The sequence below is a fragment of the Vulpes lagopus genome, chromosome 5 (assembly GCF_018345385.1).
Source record: "Vulpes lagopus strain Blue_001 chromosome 5, ASM1834538v1, whole genome shotgun sequence".
Lineage (NCBI taxonomy): Eukaryota > Metazoa > Chordata > Mammalia > Carnivora > Canidae > Vulpes > Vulpes lagopus.
In genome coordinates this window covers 33,428,049-33,445,364 of record NC_054828.1, presented here as the reverse complement: position 1 = coordinate 33,445,364, position 17,316 = coordinate 33,428,049, and the positions used below count along the sequence as shown (strand labels likewise).

Below are 17,316 nucleotides of genomic sequence, written 5' to 3'. Positions count from 1 at the left end.
ATAAAATGTGATATGGATAAGAGCAAGGATTCCTAGGGGAGCTAGAAAACTTCACTTTGGGGTATTTTATTTGCCTGTATCTTGAACACTTGGGATTTATAGAGATAGGACTTGGGGGAGACTTGGGATAGGACTAGGGATGGGAGACCACAGGAGAAACTTGAAGGGAGAAAAGTACAGGATACACCACAAAGCTGATGCAGAGAAGGAAGAAGAAAAAACTATATCCAAAGGTAAATGGAAAAGTTGGCTTTGGAAAGGAAAAAGTACTATTTCTTCCTCTGAGAAAGAGCCAGGGAGTAAGAGACTCAAAATACAGATACATTTTGAGATTAGAAGAATTAAGAAGGAGATGATCTGCTTAGAAGGAGGAGGTAGCTGAAGGCTTTCAAGAAAAGTGAATAGATATAGATATAGATATAGATATAGATATAGATAGATAGATAGATAGATAGATAAAAATCTGGATTGGTCACTGTAATCTATCATGTAATAAAAATAAGAGGAGATACGTTCCAGGCCTGAAGCAGAGAAGGATGCAAGGTGCTGCAGGACCTGGCTATGCAGACTGTAGGTGGGATGGACACAACCTTGGAGCAGTACTTGGAAGACACAATGATCCACTGATCAGAGTCCTGTGTACAGATTCACAAGGGCTTAATCAGGGCTGCTGTGGGGTCCTGTCAGATGAACATGCTGGCATGCTATCTGTTCTAGCCCGACAAGCAGCAAAGCTAACCGTAGACCCCATTCCTATGGTGTGTCTAGAATCAGATAATGGAACATTACGAACCAGAACCGCAATGGTCATCACAATGACAGTGCACAAAATGGTCTTCTAACTTTTTTTTTTTTTTTTTTTTTTAATTCATGAGAGATACAGAGAGAGAGGCAGAGACATAGATAGGGGGAGAAGTGAGCTCCTCACAGGGAGCTGATGAGGACTCAATCCCAGGACCCTGGAACCACAACCTGAGCCAAAGGTAAATACTCAACCACTAAGCCACCCCGGTGCCCCTGGTCTTCTAACATTTATCATCAGTTCTCCAGTAGCCTGTCATAGGGGCTCAGTCCTACCTTGCAGAATTATTATCTTGCAGAACTATTACAGTTCCGGTAATTAGGCCATTTATTTAGTGTGCAATGGACACTTATCTACTAATTTTAGAATAAGCTGCTTTTTGATACTCGTTGGACTTAACAAAATAATAGTAAGAAAACAGGTGCCTAGATGGCTCAATCTGTTAAGCATCTTGCTTTTGGCTCAGGTCATGATCCTGGGGTCCTGGGATCAAGCCATTGGGCTCCCTGCTTAGCAGAGAGCTTGCTTCTCCTCTACATCCCCTGCTCATGCTTTCTCTCACACTCTCTCTCTCTCTCAAATAAATAGAATCTTTCACAAAAAATATTAGTGAGAAAGGATCATTTGAAGCAGCAGGTCCAGGTCACATTGTACACAGAATATTGTTACATTTAATAAGTCTGGTCAGAGAGGAGAAAAAAAACAAACAAACCCAGATAGCAATGAAAGCCAGCAACTGTTAACTGAGAAAGACAGCTAAGGAGAAAGGCCAGTATGACAAAGGGCTAATGGAGCACAAGAAATTCTATGGTTCCCATGAAAGCACTGGAAAAGCAGTTGCCTTTATGGTGCAGGCCGGACAGGAAGGCAAATGAACTTCAAATGGCTGAGCAGATCAGTCCAGAGATCAGAATAAAGGGTTGCCACTAAACTTGATTTAGAAGCAGAGAAAATGGTGGGAAGCAGTGGAGTGCAAGCCCTCCTGTTCTTCCTCAGAGGTTAGAGCAATGCTTCACTGTTATTAAAGAAACTACATTCACTGTATGACCTCCAGACCACTGTTTCCACAAAATATGAACTATTACTAAAGACATCCTTGCACAAAAGGATTATATAACCTAGAAAGAAGTCTAGGGACTCTAAGAGTACCCCCACTGCCTCAAAAACCATGGTATACTATCACATAAGCACCATCACTATTTATCTAAATTTATGGAGCCATACTTTTTTATTTAGAGACTTACATGTTTCTTTTAAGACTGTACATTAGGCGTACCTAGGTGGCTCACTAGGTTAAGTGCCTGACTCTTGATTTTGGCTCAGGTCATGATTTCAGGGTCATGAGATGGAATCCTGTGTCGGGCTCCATTGCTCTGCACAGAGTGTACTTGATATTCTTTCTCTCCCTCTGCCCCTCCTCCTGCTCACATTCTCTCAAATAAAATCTTTTAAAAGAAGAATGCTACATTACTTGTACATTCTATACAAAGAGCAGTGATTCAATTTTAAACTAGAAAGGGATGCCTGGGTGGCTCAGCAGTTAGAGCATCTGCCTTCGGCCCAGGGTGTGATCCTGGAGACCCGGGATCGAGTCCCACATCGGGCTTGCTGCATGGAGCCTGCTTCTCCCTCTGCCTCCGTCTCTGCCTCTCATGAATAAATAGGTAAAATCTTTAAAAAATAATAAATTAAAAAAATAAACTAGAAAGTAGTAAGAATACCAAATTCAGCATACATAAATTATTTCATCAGCGACTTCATAAAAATGAACTATTTCATATACGACCATATATTCAATGTTCTTTAGAGAATTCTAACTTTAAAATTAGCAAGGCTTCATATGAATCTATGGAAAGACAAAAAACAAAAACCTTGAAGTTAAAAGCAACAGTCCAGAAAACAGTAATATGAAAAAAGTTCCTTTAAAAAAATTAAAGTATTTACTTTATGTACAAAGAGCTAGCATTAGGGTAGATATCTTGGACATCTGCAGTAAAACAGGACTCTTAGATGACCCATTCAACGAAGTTCACTTAATCCAATTTAATGAAGCCCATATCCTTCACATGCTGAAGCTGTATTTCTTTTGTTTTGAGGCCCTATTTCTGGATCAGATCATGCCAGTTTATGCCCATGAAGGACAAAAATCCTGGCTGAATTTTTTTTTTTTTCTTTTTGAAAGTAAACTCTACCTTCAACATGGGGCTTGAACTCATGACCCTGAGATCTAGAGTTGCACACTCTACTGACTAAGCCAGCCAGGGGCCCCTAGCCAATTTTTTTTTAGATGACTCCAGGAAAGTCACCCATCTTCCTCTCTTGGATGCAACAAAGCAAAAGGTAGAGTTCTTATTATAATTTCTAATTTGACTGCTAGATGAAGTACAAAAAAGAAATACCTAGATTATTACTTCCTCAAAGGTAACAACTTCTCATTCTCATGAAGATTAAAGCATTTAAGCCATTAGCTAAGAATAAAAACTATCTGAAGTCTCAGTGCAAAAAGGTTTTAGTGAATGGTAACATGAGAATGACAACAGATAAGGAAGGTGATTCTATGGATATAACTTAAATAAAAACCAAAATAATACGTTCCATTTAAGGTGTTAAAGTCCAATTTGGATCAAATTAAATACCACTTAAAAAAAATTAAATACCACTGATAGAAGTAATAAATACAGTACAGCAATAGGCTCTGTAAAAACAAACAAACAAAAAAACCCAGGCTCTGTTGCCAGGCCAGACTGGCTTTAAATCCAGTCTCCACCACATTACAGCTGATGAATGGGAGATGCTTAGCAAAGTGCCAGGCACAAAGTAGATACCAGTCTTATCACCCTCCTCCTCCTAATAGCTTGACAATAATATAAAAATAATCCCATTTTTAAGTAATCCCATTTTCATCATTATTCCTGAACCTATCAACTGGGCTATTGTCCTTTATAAGAGGTAAACACCAAACTCAAAAGATCTAGTCACATCTGCACCTACCTCTGCTCTAATGAAAAAGAAAAAGAGAAATCTTTGCTTTCTGTAACAGAATTCACCCAACAGCAACATTATTTATTTTTTCAGCAACATTATTTATTTATTTTCAGCAACATAATTTAAAATTAACTCTTGGGGTGCCTGGCTGGCTCAGGCAGTAGAGTATGTGACTCTTGATCTCAAGGTCATGAGTTCAAGCCCCAAGTTGGGTGTAGTGTGTACTTAAAAATTTAAATTAACTCTTCACTTACAGATTTCCACTACTTACTATTCTGGAAATCTAAACAATTAGGACAGTAAGAAACAGAAAACCTGATTTGACTGTTACCCTGAAGAAAGATCAATCCTAAATGCTCAGAGAGGGAGAGAAGAGATTCCCCTGAGGCAACTGGAAGGTGTAAACTACAAGGCAGGACTATCACAGCAGGCAAACGGAGAAAGATAAAACAAGGAGACTATCCAAACAAGAACCTGTATAAGGGTATAACTTTCCCTACTCTGGAATTTCAGTACTTGGTCTTTAAAACCAAAGGCCTCAGACGCCTGGGTGCTCAGTGGTTGAGCATCTGCCTTCAGCTCAGGTCCTGATCCCACGGTGTTGGGATCGATTTCCCATACTGGGCTCACTGGAGGGAGCCTGCTTCTCCCCCTCTGCCTATGTCTCTCTGTCTCTCATGAATGAATAAATGGGATCTTTAGAAAAATAAAATAAAACCAACGGCCTTCCTACTTTTCTTTTTTTTTTTTTAGCCTTCCTATTTACTGACAAAAAAATTCTGACCAAGAGGAGAAAGAAAATCTATCTTCTCATCTTATACAGGTGCAGGAAACCAGATCATATTCTGATTCATAACGCTATCCTCCCAAGTGTTATTTCTAATTAACAAGTCTTGTTAGACTATCAGATTTTTGGAAATTATTGCTATGTCCTGTGAAAAAAAAACCATTTACCCTCAAAATAAATAAATAAATAAAATCGAATTTTGCTATCTTATCTTTGAAGTAACTTGTTATTCTGGTAAGTAATATAAAAGTGATACCCCAGGTTCCAGAACATCTAAATACATGTGTTCTAGTTGTTAAGCCAGAAGGGGACCACTGACACTTGCTCTCTTCCCACAAGACCAAGGTTAAAATAAAAATATAACCATGACCTAGACCTTGAGAGTTAAATTACCTAATTTTTTCTTATTTAAAAAAAAAAAAGAAAAAAACGACTGGTTGCTCCTAGGGCAGTGATGGCAATTCACAAAGAGTACAGAAAGAAATGTGTCCCTGGGAGGGGTGCATGGGTGGCTCAATTGGTTGGGTGTCTGACCTGTGACTTTGACTCAGGTCATGGGGTCCTGAGATCCAGCCTTGTGTTGGGCTTCCTGCTCAGCAGGGAATCAGCTTCTTCCTCTCCCCCCACCCACCCCTCCCCTGCTCATGCTAGAATTGGTGCTCTCTCAGATAAATAAATCTTTAAAAGAAGGGGGGGGGGAATGTGTCCCTGGAGCTGTACAACAGAGGCCCCAAGGAAGAGATCTCAGGAAATTGGGGAACAAGAATAGGATTATCACTGTGTGTCCCTCTGTTGTTTGAATTTTTTTTAAAAGATTTTATTTATTTATTCATGAGACAGAGAGAGAGAGAGAGGCAGGCAGAGACACAGGTAGAGGGAGAAGCAGGCTCCATGCAGGGAGCCCAACGAGGGACTCGATCCCAGGACCCTGGGATCACACCCTGGGCCAAAGGCAGATGCTCAACCACTGAGCCACCCAGGTGTCCCTGTTCTTTGAATTTTGACACATATAAATGTTATTACCTATTCACAAATACTTAAAATTAAAAATTGTAAACTGTTTTACTTGCAAATATCTAATCCTTTCTATTTTAAATTACTAAATCCCACTTTTCTCCAGCAAACCTGATTTCAGAAAGTCACCTTAGCATCTCAACTTCTGCATTTTCAATAAAATACCAGTATGCCCACAAATCACTAACCTCCTGGGTTATTTTATTGTAAGGCTCTTAAGAATCCACAGAATTAACACTCAGCTTAGTAATTATGTGCACAGTGTCTTACAATACTGACCAACTACTTTATGTTTGCCTGGCAACATTCCAATACTGAAGAGATTATGCTTTTTTGTATCATCAGTATTCAGTAGGTATTCAATAAATTATTGAATGATTTGACATCATAGCCATAAAATACTGAATCTTTTACCAATTCAGGCAAGGTAACTTATTTTGCCAAATGGAAAACATTGGGTACAAAATAAGGCCGTGAGAAATAGCCTAATTCTTGAGGAAGGTAAAATAAAGTACATCTAGGGAATAAAATAGTATGCACTTATTAGAAATTTAAAACGTTGAATGTGAAGATAAAACAGCAATGCAAAAAAAAAAAAAACAAAAACCAGCAATGCTAAAAAAATGTTTATGATAATAAGTGTAAGTGGTGAAAAAACTGGGGCACAGAACTATACTAGGATTTACAACGTTTTTGTTTTTTTTAAAGATGTATTCATTTTAGAGAGAGCTCACCCAAGTGGAGGTAGGAGTAGAGGGAGAGAATCCTAAAGCTGATTCCCTACTGAGTGGGGAGCCAGGGCCAAACCCCAAAGAGGGCTTATTCCCACAACCCATGAGATCATGACCTGAGCCAAAATCAAGAGTCTACGATTATGATTTTTTTAAAAGATTTTATTTATTTATTCATGATAGACAAAGAAAGAGAGAGAGGCAGAGACACAGCAGAGGGAGAAGCAGGCCCCATGCAGGGAGCCCGATGCGGGACTCGATCCCAGGTCTCCAGGATCACACCCCGGGCTGAAGGCAGCGCTAAACCCTTGGGCCACTGGGGCTGCCCTGATTTTTTTTTTTTTTTTATAACTAGGAGTTTTAAAACAGGACTAATATAAGTGCACCATGTAAAATGACTCCATTTAAATTTTTTTTTTTTTAATTTTTATTTACTTATGATAGTCACACAGAGAGAGAGAGAGGCAGAGACACAGGCAGAGGGAGAAGCAGGCTCCATGCACCGGGAGCCCGACGTGGGATTCGATCCCGGGACTCCAGGATCGCACCCTGGGCCAAAGGCAGACGCTAAACCACTGCGCCACCCAGGGATCCCAAATGACTCCATTTATATAAAATTCATGGGGCGCCTGGGTGGCTCAGCTGGTTAAGCATCCAACTCTTAGTGTTGGCTAAGGTCATGAGATGGATGGAGCCCAGTGTCCAGCTGCTGAGTGCAGTGCAGTCAGCTTGGGATACTTTTTCCCTTCCCCCTCTGCCCTTCCCTACACCCACAGGCGCGCTCTCTCTCTTGCTTTCTAAAAACAAATAAAATCTTAAAAATAAAGTTCAAAAACAGGCAAAACTAATTACTCTATCGTGTTAGAAGAACAGTGATTACTTTTGAAGTGAAAAGGGGTAATAACCAGCAGGAAAATCAGGGTAGTTACTAGGAATACTAGTGATGTTGTTTCTTGCTTTGACTGTTTTTAACACCAATATGCTCACTTTGTGAAAAATCCACCAACCTGAACACTTAGGATTTGTGCTCTTATGGATATTATACTTCACTGAAAAGCCTTAAAACTCATATCTAAAGCAGAAAAATTAAAATAAAATATACCCAAATGCTAATCATATTCGGGTAGCAGGATTATAAAACTTTTTCTTTCATTTCCTCAATTTTAGAGATTTTTCTGAACTATATGTTTAGGCTGCCCTTAAATCCTTTCTAAAATAATTAAGAGTGTTTCCTATGTACCAGACCTTCTTTAAAGTAGTTTATATATATTAAATCATCTAGCCTTCATAACAACTTTACAAAGTAGGTTATTATTGTCATTTTAAAAAGAAACTACAACATTGAGGTTATGTAACTCGCCCAAGATAATACAGCTATTAAGTGGTAGAGCCATAATTTGTTTTATTTTATTTTATTTTATTTATGATAGTCAGTCACAGAGAGAGAGAGAGAGGCAGAGACACAGGCGGAGGAAGAAGCAGGCTCCATGCACCGGGAGCCTGATGTGGGATTCGATCCCGGGTCTCCAGGATCGCGCCCTGGGCCAAAGGCAGGCGCCAAACCGCTGCGCCACCCAGGGATCCCTAGAGCCATAATTTGAACCAAGGTATTCAGGCTCCCAAGTTCATAGTCTGGGTCATCCATCCATTTTCATAATAAAATCTTACATTTTTAAGGTGAAAAAAACAATAATTAATAAACTAAGTTACTCTGCTAAACTAAGTCATTACTACTTTATTACTATTACTATGTAGGTAACTCTCTGTACAGTCAGATGTCAAAATATAGGAGAAAACTGGCATATTTGATCAAGTGGCATAATCCTAGAGTAATCAGAAGTTACTCAAAGCTTATAGAAATTATACATTAGAAATATACCTCTCTTCTATTCTGTTCTTATCCATGAGAGGCTGCTTAATCCACTGGTTCACCAGTCTTTGTCCTTGAGGGGTTTTGCATTTATTCAGCAATGCAGCCAGAGACTGAGAGCCAGTAGTATCTTCAACAGAACCCTACCAAACAAAAAACAAAATAGGAAGAATGGCATGCTCATTAGTGAAAACCTTACTGTGCTATGAAAAATAATTAAATAATTTTAGAAACAAGAATACTTAATATTCTTCAAATAAAATGAGAAATTTGCACAAAAGTTTCTTTTCCTCAGTTGGGGGGGGTGGGTTTTACTGTCAGGCTAAGTGTCAGTCTACACTGCAGCACACTTCAGTATTTTGAATCCACACAGTGAAAGTTGTGGCTTCCTAAATGTTATCTTATGTTTAGCCTGGCATCTCCTATTTCCATTCTTTTATGATCCTCAAAGTGTGATGACCCCACTCTGAATACTGTCCCATTATATCATCCTAACTCCTCTCTGGGGAACTAGGACTAATGGCCAAACCAAGCTCATTGAAAGTCTTGGGTAAAGCTAACTAGTGATCATTTGTACATGGCATGTGAAGGTCCCCAGTTCCATGAAAGCCTAGCCTATGGCTCACAGGGATTTAGAATGTGTCTATGTGTATATTAATGCACGATAGATATTTATATGTGCTGCTATGGCCATATGTTGAAGACCAACAGAACTGTTAGTGTCCATTAGAGGAAATGATATAGTCTCTAGTGGCTATTAAAGCAAACTGTGTATAAAGAAATAAAATTTTTTTCTTCAAAAAACCCCTCCTCTTCCTAAAATCAAACTTTCAATCTATTAATCTGCAGTGTATTTTTCACCAAACCAAAATCACTTTATAATTACTAAAGTTTTAGGCATAAAACTTCTTAAAACATAATTTCTTAAAAACTGCTGTTAATAAAATTATTCATTAAGCCAGGACAAATACTATTTATATAGCCTGCAACCAGAAAAATACAGTAATTTAAAACTGCTTATCTATTCTAAGTATAATAACATTTTAAAATATTTACGCTTCTTAATTGTATTCTTCAGTATATAACAAAGGAAACATTTTGTCACCATTCAATATTTTTAACCCATGTATTTTTTTTTTTACCTGGAAAAGGTTAAGGGCTCGGACCGCTGCAATATCCAACTTCATATACTGGCTGAAGTCAAAAGTAGTGAGTTCAAACTGTCCAAAGTTTGAATCATCTGATAAAAGTTCTAAAAACTTGATTACTGCAGACAGTGCTGAAGCTGCAACCTAAGATTAGGAATTTAAAAGAAAAGATTCTATCACTAGAATCCTAGAGATTTTAACAAAACAAATAGCAAAATGGCAATAAAATTTTTTTTAAAGATTTTATTTATTTATTCATGAGAGATACAGAAAGAGAGGCAGAGACATAGGCTGAGGGAGAAGCAGGATCCCTGTCTTTGAGATGCTGGTACCATCTTGTTTCATGGATGCTGATTATTTGGGTATTTGCAATTTATGAAAACTCAGTTGTACCTTATGATGTATTATGTACTTTCCTAAAGACGTTTTTTTAATGCTCTCTTCCAGTCGTTACTCCACCAGGTGTAACCCTTGTTCTTAGCTCTGACAGCATAGATTATTTTGGCCTCTTTTTGTATGTAGTTTATATTAATGCAATCATATAGTTTATAGTCTTTTGTGCCTGGTTTCTTTTGTTCAGTATTAGGTTTGTGAGATTCATTCATATTGTTGTGTGGCACTGGATTGCTGGTGCTAATATTTTTTGTGTGCAGTGTGCAGTATTCTATAGGGCCGAACACACCAAACTTGGTAGGCATTTGAGTCATTTCCACTTTTGACTATTATAAATAGTGCTTCTATTACAGTAAATTTATTTATTCATGACAGACAGAGAGACAGGCAGAGACACAGGCAGAGGGAGAAGCAGGTTCCTCGCAGGGAGCCCAATGTCGGACTCAGTCCCAGATCCTGGATCATGCCATGAGCCACAGGCAGACGCTCGACCCAAACCATGCAGGCATCCCAAAAAGCAGCTTAAAAAAAGAAAGTGCCTCTCAAAAAAGTGAGGTAATTTATTAAAGGCTCCACAACCTATACATTATAATGTGGTGATGGATTTTCTTTTCCCCTACAATCACTATGCTATCTCATCCACTTAATCTCTTTCCTGTGAAATTCAAAACTCCTTCTTACCTCAAGAATATATGTTGATATATTCTTTATATAATTATAATGTTTATTATATATACATTACATATATAATGTTTATTATATATATTATATATAATATATAATTTATTATATAAATATAATGTAATTATATTTAAGGTTATATATTTTAAACATTTTATTTATTTATTCATGAGAGACACAGGGAGAGAGAGAGAGGCAGAGACACAGGCAGAGGGAGAAGCAGGCTCCATGCAGGGAGCCCGTGGGACTCAATCCCGGGTCTCCAGGATCACGCCCTGGGCTGAAGGCAGTGCCACTGAGCCCCCGGGCTGCCCTTTAAGGTTATATTTAAAGTTTTCTAGTCATTTCCTTTTTTCACAAGCTTCATCACAGTAAGAATTAACTTAGTATCAGTGATCCACAGTTTAGATTTTGAGGTGAAACAAGTAGTCTTTTAAAAGTCAAGATTATAATTTAAGAATAAATTTATATTGTAATCCACATACCTGATTCTCCATTTCTGGCAAGACAGCACTATTCACCTGTTCTCCCTTTTTGCCTTTCAATAACCGGTTCAGGTCCTGATAAATATCTTTTGTAAAAAAATCAGCTCTTTTTCTTTCTGTGATCAGAATTCCTCCTCTCTGAATAACCTATTTTGTAAAAAATAAATGACTTCAAGAAAAGGAATGAAAAAATAAATGACAAAAAAACTATACCACTAACAAGTACGGTAACAACAGCGTAACAAACCAACCCACATTAAATTTTTATATAATGTGCAAGACATTGGTAACATATACATAATGACAGGTATTTTAAATATCTAAGTAAGTTTTCATGGAAATTTAAAATTATGTTCACATAGAGCTTTCAAAGATTAGTCCCAGTAGTAAAAACTCTTAACAGAATAATATTTGTGGAAAGTTGCTTAGATACTATCTATGCTAATAATGGCCATCACAGATTTACTCTTTCCCGAGCAATTATTATGGTATTTGAGGCCCACAAAAAGAAAACAATCTTCAGGGGCTACAACATCCCTTAAATACCTAAATAAAGCACACAAATAGTACAATCAGAATTTTATAAAAAGACTCAGTGAAATAAAAGGCTAAAAGTCCCATCTGAACTATCAAAAAATAACCCTGAATTTAGCCCTGAATTTAACTCTGAATTTATTCAGATAAAGGGTCTAGACCTATTTTCATCTTATGCTTTGGGCTCAAGTCATGATCCCTGGGTCATGGGATGAGCCCTGGGCTGGGCTAGCTGCTCAGTGGGGAGCCTGCTTCTCCCTCTCCCTCTGCCCTTCCCCTTGTTCATGCTGTGTATGTCTCAAATAAATAAAATTTTTTTAAAAGATCTGTATTTGATAAATCCATGCTAAATACAGTAATATTGGTTTTTTTTTTTAATGGACCTAAATCATCTCCCCCCCATAACTCTGAAAGCATTCTTCTTTATCAGTTGTGATCCCTTTAAGATGATATTCTGTTACTCTTTTAGGAAGGAAGGAAGGAAGGAAGGAAGGAAGGAAGGAAGCAGGAAAAAGGGAAAGGATCTGAGGTCTAACAAGCCTTAACAAGAAATAGCTTGTTCTAAAGTCCTCATAAAGTTTCTGTGAATGACAAACAAGATTACCCTTGAAATATAACAAGACTGTAATTAGATACAAAAAATTGACTTTTGAATTATGCTTTTGAAGTAAAACAGTATCTATCATGTTAGTCTTTCCTAGGCTTAGATTCTCCTTCATCCCTACCTTGATTCCCTTACCTGCCTCAGTTTTCCCATGTCTCCAGCAGTCTCTCCTCCTGGTAAAACACATTCCTTTGGTCCAATCTGAATCAGGAGAGCCTCCAAATTGGAGAACTGATCATTATCAGGGAACTCACAAAGTCCTAGCTTCCTCTGTATGGAGTCAACATACCCAACTCCGACCTGTCTTTGGCCATCAACTGTAGACATTTTAACACCCACGACACCAATGGAGGTTGACATATCATTGTTACCAAAGAGAATGTCTTCAAACTGAGAAAGATTACCTGGAGAAGCCTTAACAAAAATAAAAAATTTTAAGAACTATTGAATGTACTTTAAAATTTTATTAGCAAACAAGCATTACTCAACCTATTGACGAATTTTATTAACAAAGTGTTCTCTTAAAAAAATTGCTTATAACAATATATTCCAATTATTATTATTATCTAATTTTCTATCAAGAATCCTCCCTATTTTTCCAATTATTTCCAGGACACTTGGGCATATGTAAAAATAAACGCATCAAAAGAGATTTTCAAAAGAGACTTTGAAATTTGACAGCTGGATTTATACACAATCATTAAAGTATCCAAGTGATAATCCTATTAATGGTATGCTTAACTTTCTATATCCTATGAAAGTATCTACTTATTAATTGCACATACCAGTATTTCACTAACTATATCACACAGAAGAGCAGTAATATTAGCTAAAAATACTGACCTTCGAAAGTCAATTCTCTATCTTATCAGTAAAATGCAAAGATTGTTCTATATTAGTGATTCAGATAAAGGGTCTAGACCTATTTTCAATATTTCAAAAAGATCAGAAATCCCTCTTTAAGACTACACAAGTCAACTAAAGGGTCAAGCTTCTTTCCTTCTGGCAGGACCTGTGTCAAGTCAGAAGGTTAACACTATATTTCAAACCGATCAGAAGCTGATAGGATGCAGACACCTGGGTGGCTCAGGGCGTGATCCCAGAGTCCTGGGATTGAGTCCTACATCAGGCTCCCTATGGGGAGCCTGTGTCTCCATCTGCCTATGTCTCTGCCTCTCTCTCTGTCTCTCTCATGAATCAATAAATAAAATCTAAAAAAAAAAAAAAAAAAAAAAAAGCTGATAGGAAACTTTTAGCCTGCGGCATTTTCTGGGGCAAATGATGATCCATGGTATGAAACAGGAGACAGTCACAAATCATCAAATGACCATGGTGACAGCCAAATTTAAGCAATCAATAGTTCTTGAAGCATCATAATCATGATAATCATTTATTTTTTTATAATAGGATTCTAAGTAACTTATAACTATGGATTATTGATTAAAACCTGAATCAAGGGACGCCTGGGGGGCTCAGTGGTTGAGCATCTGCCTTTGGTTCAGGGCGTGATCCCAGAGTCCTGGGATCGAGTCCCATATTGGGCTTCTGGCATGGAGCCTGCTTCTCCTGTCTCTGCCTCTCTGTGTCTCTCATGAATAAGTAAATACAATCTTATAAAAAAAAAATCTGAATCAAAAATAAAATGGAGGGAGCACTTGGCTGGCTGTTAGAAGAGCATGACAGTCTTGATATAAGGGTCGTGAGTTTGAGTCCCACACTGGAGAGATTACTCAAAATCTTCAAAAAAATTATTTTATTTAATATTATTTTTTGGGATCCCTGGGTGGCGCAGCGGTTTGGCGCCTGCCTTTGGCCCAGGGCGCGATCCTGGAGACCCGGGATCGAATCCCACGTCGGGCTCCCGATGCATGGAGCCTGCTTCTCCCTCTGCCTGTGTATCTGCCTCTCTCTCTCTCTCTATCATGAATAAATAAATAAAATCTTAAAAAAATATATATATTATTTTTTAAAGTAGGCTCCATGCCCAACATGAGATGTGAATTCATGATCCTGAGATCAGGAGTCACAGGCTCTACCACTCTTTTAAACCAGCTAGGCACTCTTTTAAAAATTTTTTTAAAAAAATGAAATGGTAAAAGCATTTAAAAAAAAAGATTTTATTTATTTCTTCATGACAGACACAGATAGAGAGAGAGAGAGGCAAAGACACAGGCAGAGGGAGAAGCAGGTTCCATGCAGGAAGCCCAACATGGGACTCGATCCCAGGTCTCCAAAATCAGGCCCTGGGCTGAAGGCGACGCCAAACTGCTGGGCCACTGGGGCTGCCCGGCAAAAGCATTCTTGCATTCAAATTTTAAAAGCACTGACTCATGGGACGCCTGGGTGGCTCAGGGCATCTGCCTGTGGCTCAGGGCATAATTCCAGGATCTGGGACCAAGTCCCACATTGGGCTCCCTGCAGGGAGCCTGCTTCTCCTTCCGCCTGTGTCTCTGCCTCTCTGTGTCTCTCATGAATGAATGAATGAATGAATGAATGAATGAATAAATAAATAAATAAATATTTTTTTAAAAAGTCAAAATTCCCATTTGAGGTTTCCTATGTTTTTAAAAAATAATTAAAAAATAAAATAAAAGACTGTTTCGATCACAAATGTAAACATAGTACTTTTACTTCCATACTTTGGATTTGCAGCTATGAAGCACACCTTTAAAACAAACTCTCAAAAAATAAAAAAAATAAAAAAAACTCTCAAAAGAGAACCAGTAGCTAACAAAATTGGGTTCTTGAAAATGATAAGACTGGTAATCTGTGAATTAGATGGTATCCAAAGTCTTTTCCTGCTCTGAACATACCACTGAGAACATGGGAAAGAAATCAATCAGAGAGATCAACTATCTTAAATATCACAGTTTACTGTAGAATCAATAAGCTAAAAAATGTAAAGACAAATCAGCTTTTGCAGTTTTATTTTATTTTTTTTTAAAGATTTTATTTATTTATTCATGAGAAACATAGAGAGAGAGAGAGGTAGAGACACAGGCAGAGGGAGAAGCAGGCTCCACGAAAGGAGCCTGACATGGGACTTGATCCCACATCTGCAGGATCAGGCCCTGGGCCGAAGGCGGCGCTAAACCACTGCGCCACCCAGGCTGCCCAATTTTTGCAGTTTTAGATTTGAACTTAAAATGTCAGGATGAAGATACCACTTCTAATTTGATAAAGATACATATTTGAAAAAATTTCCCCCTGACCTAAATGTCTATTCATCTTGAAGAGAATTCATCTTGAAGGATTCTGGTATGACATAGAGGAGTGAGGTGTGATGGGCTGATATACATGGTAATCTCTTAAACTTAGGATTCCACATTTTGGTGGTGGTAACTAATTGAGTTCTATGAAGAATGAGACAGAAAAAGCACTTTGTGGTACCCTCAATTATCTATTAAAATCTTTCAAGACATAGGCTACAACTCTAAGTAAAAGCCCCCCCACCCCCACCCCACACTCCATTATCAGGAAAACACCAATGAAAATCCCCAGGAAACTCCATAATGTAGAATGCTAAATTCTCGCAATACAATCTTCAGTAAATGTCTACATTTACAAAGGCAGGCTGGGGGAGGAGGACACAATATGGAACAGAGACCAAAGAAGATTGTATCTGGGGTAGTACCAAGATCAAATGTTTAAATATTCTATTAAATCTCACAAGAAGAAAAAACAAACAAACAAAAAAAACCAAAAAAAAAAAAAAATCACAGGACTTTCAAGTTGGAGAACATTTAAAAAAAAAAACAAAAAAAAAAACCTTCCAATTTTACTGTTTATGGAGAAACAGATACAGGAGAAGGGATTGGGAAATTTGCCAAGGACAACCAGAGAGAGGAGAAAAGAAAGGCTACATATATATACTAACTAAAAGCCCATAGCCTTATCATGCATGTATTCCCTTTCAAGAATAAATCTCACCTCCCCAACAACATTCTAACCATTGATTTATTCCAGCATTTATTGAGAACCTACTCTGCAGACACTGCATTTGAACAACCAAACACAGGACCTTACAGACTAACAATGAAGACAGTCATTACATAAAACAAAACAGTACTATTGTCTCCAATCTCCATTAAGCCATAGAAGCATGAAGGTCAATAAGCCTTTCTAAGGGACACCAAGGAATATGATCACCATTTAACAAAGCCCCTGACATACAAGAAATTATAAACTTAATGGAAGAGAAAGACACATACAAAGATATGTACAAACAAGGGGCCCCTGGTTGGCATGTGACTCAATCTCCGGATTGTAAATTCAAGCCACATGTTGAGTATATAGAGATTACTTTAAATAAAGTTTAAAAAATTTTTTTAAAAATTTAAAAAAGGGATCCCTTGGTGGCTTAGCGGTTTAGCGCCGCCTTCAGCCCAGGGCATGATCCTGGAGTCCCGGGATCAAGTCCCACATCAGGCTCCCTGCATGGAGCCTGCTTCTCCCTCTGCCTCTGCCTGTCTGTCTCTCTCTCTCAGGAATGAATGAATGAATGAATGAATGATAAATCAATCTTTAAAAAAGGGAGGGGGGTGCCTGGGTGGCTTATCCAATAAAATGCCACTCTTGATTTCCAGGTCATGATCTCTAGGTCATGAGATCGAGCTGGTCTTGGGGCTCTGCGCTCACCTTAGAGTCGGCTTGAGATTCTCTCCCTCTACCTCTATCACGCTGTTTCTCTCTCTCTCTCAAATAAATAAAATCTTCAAAAATATTTTTAAAATCTCAAAAAAAGTGTATAAATAAGATAATTTGGGATACAGTAAATCTGTGTGATAGTACCTTAAAAACTGTGAAATCAAATCTTTGTTTCATGCTGGCATTCAATTTTATGTAAAGTTTATTTTATTATTTACGTTTCAGGGATATTGACACAGCTCAGAGTATTTATACAGAGTATTCAGTAAATAATAAAGATTTACTGAATTTTTAAATTGCTATTAAACCATGATCTTAAAACCACACACTAAGGAATATTTTTCAAAGCATTTTGTTATCAGAACCTGGTTAAAATATTAAAGCACACAATAGAATTCCCTCACATTTTTATTCTTTCTACTCTTAAAAATAATAACCAATTTAAAGATAATTACCTTAAATGCCAAATACCAATCATTCTCCTTGGAGGCCTTACTTCCAGCTCTATTCTTGTAAACTTCAACTCTATACTGTCGAATTAGAAGAAGATCTTTAACAAAAGACTCAAAATTCATTTTACTAAGCACAACACTCTCCAGGGTCTTTGTTCCTAAAGAAAAATATTAAAAAACATG

The 17,316-nt window shown here is 37.7% G+C and overlaps 1 protein-coding gene across 1 annotated transcript in view; it reads right to left on the bottom strand.

Moving 5' to 3' along the window:
- MSH2 (mutS homolog 2) overlaps window positions 1-17,316 on the bottom strand; it is a 77,825-nt gene that overhangs the window by 50,234 nt on the left and 10,275 nt on the right. Inside the window, exons 2-6 of the mRNA XM_041757294.1 lie at window positions 17,137-17,291; window positions 12,170-12,448; window positions 10,897-11,043; window positions 9,332-9,481; window positions 8,199-8,332 (exon numbers count right to left, since the gene is read on the bottom strand). Of these exons, the coding sequence (XP_041613228.1) occupies window positions 8,199-8,332; window positions 9,332-9,481; window positions 10,897-11,043; window positions 12,170-12,448; window positions 17,137-17,291 (865 nt within the window). The remainder of the gene's footprint in view (window positions 1-8,198; window positions 8,333-9,331; window positions 9,482-10,896; window positions 11,044-12,169; window positions 12,449-17,136; window positions 17,292-17,316) is intronic.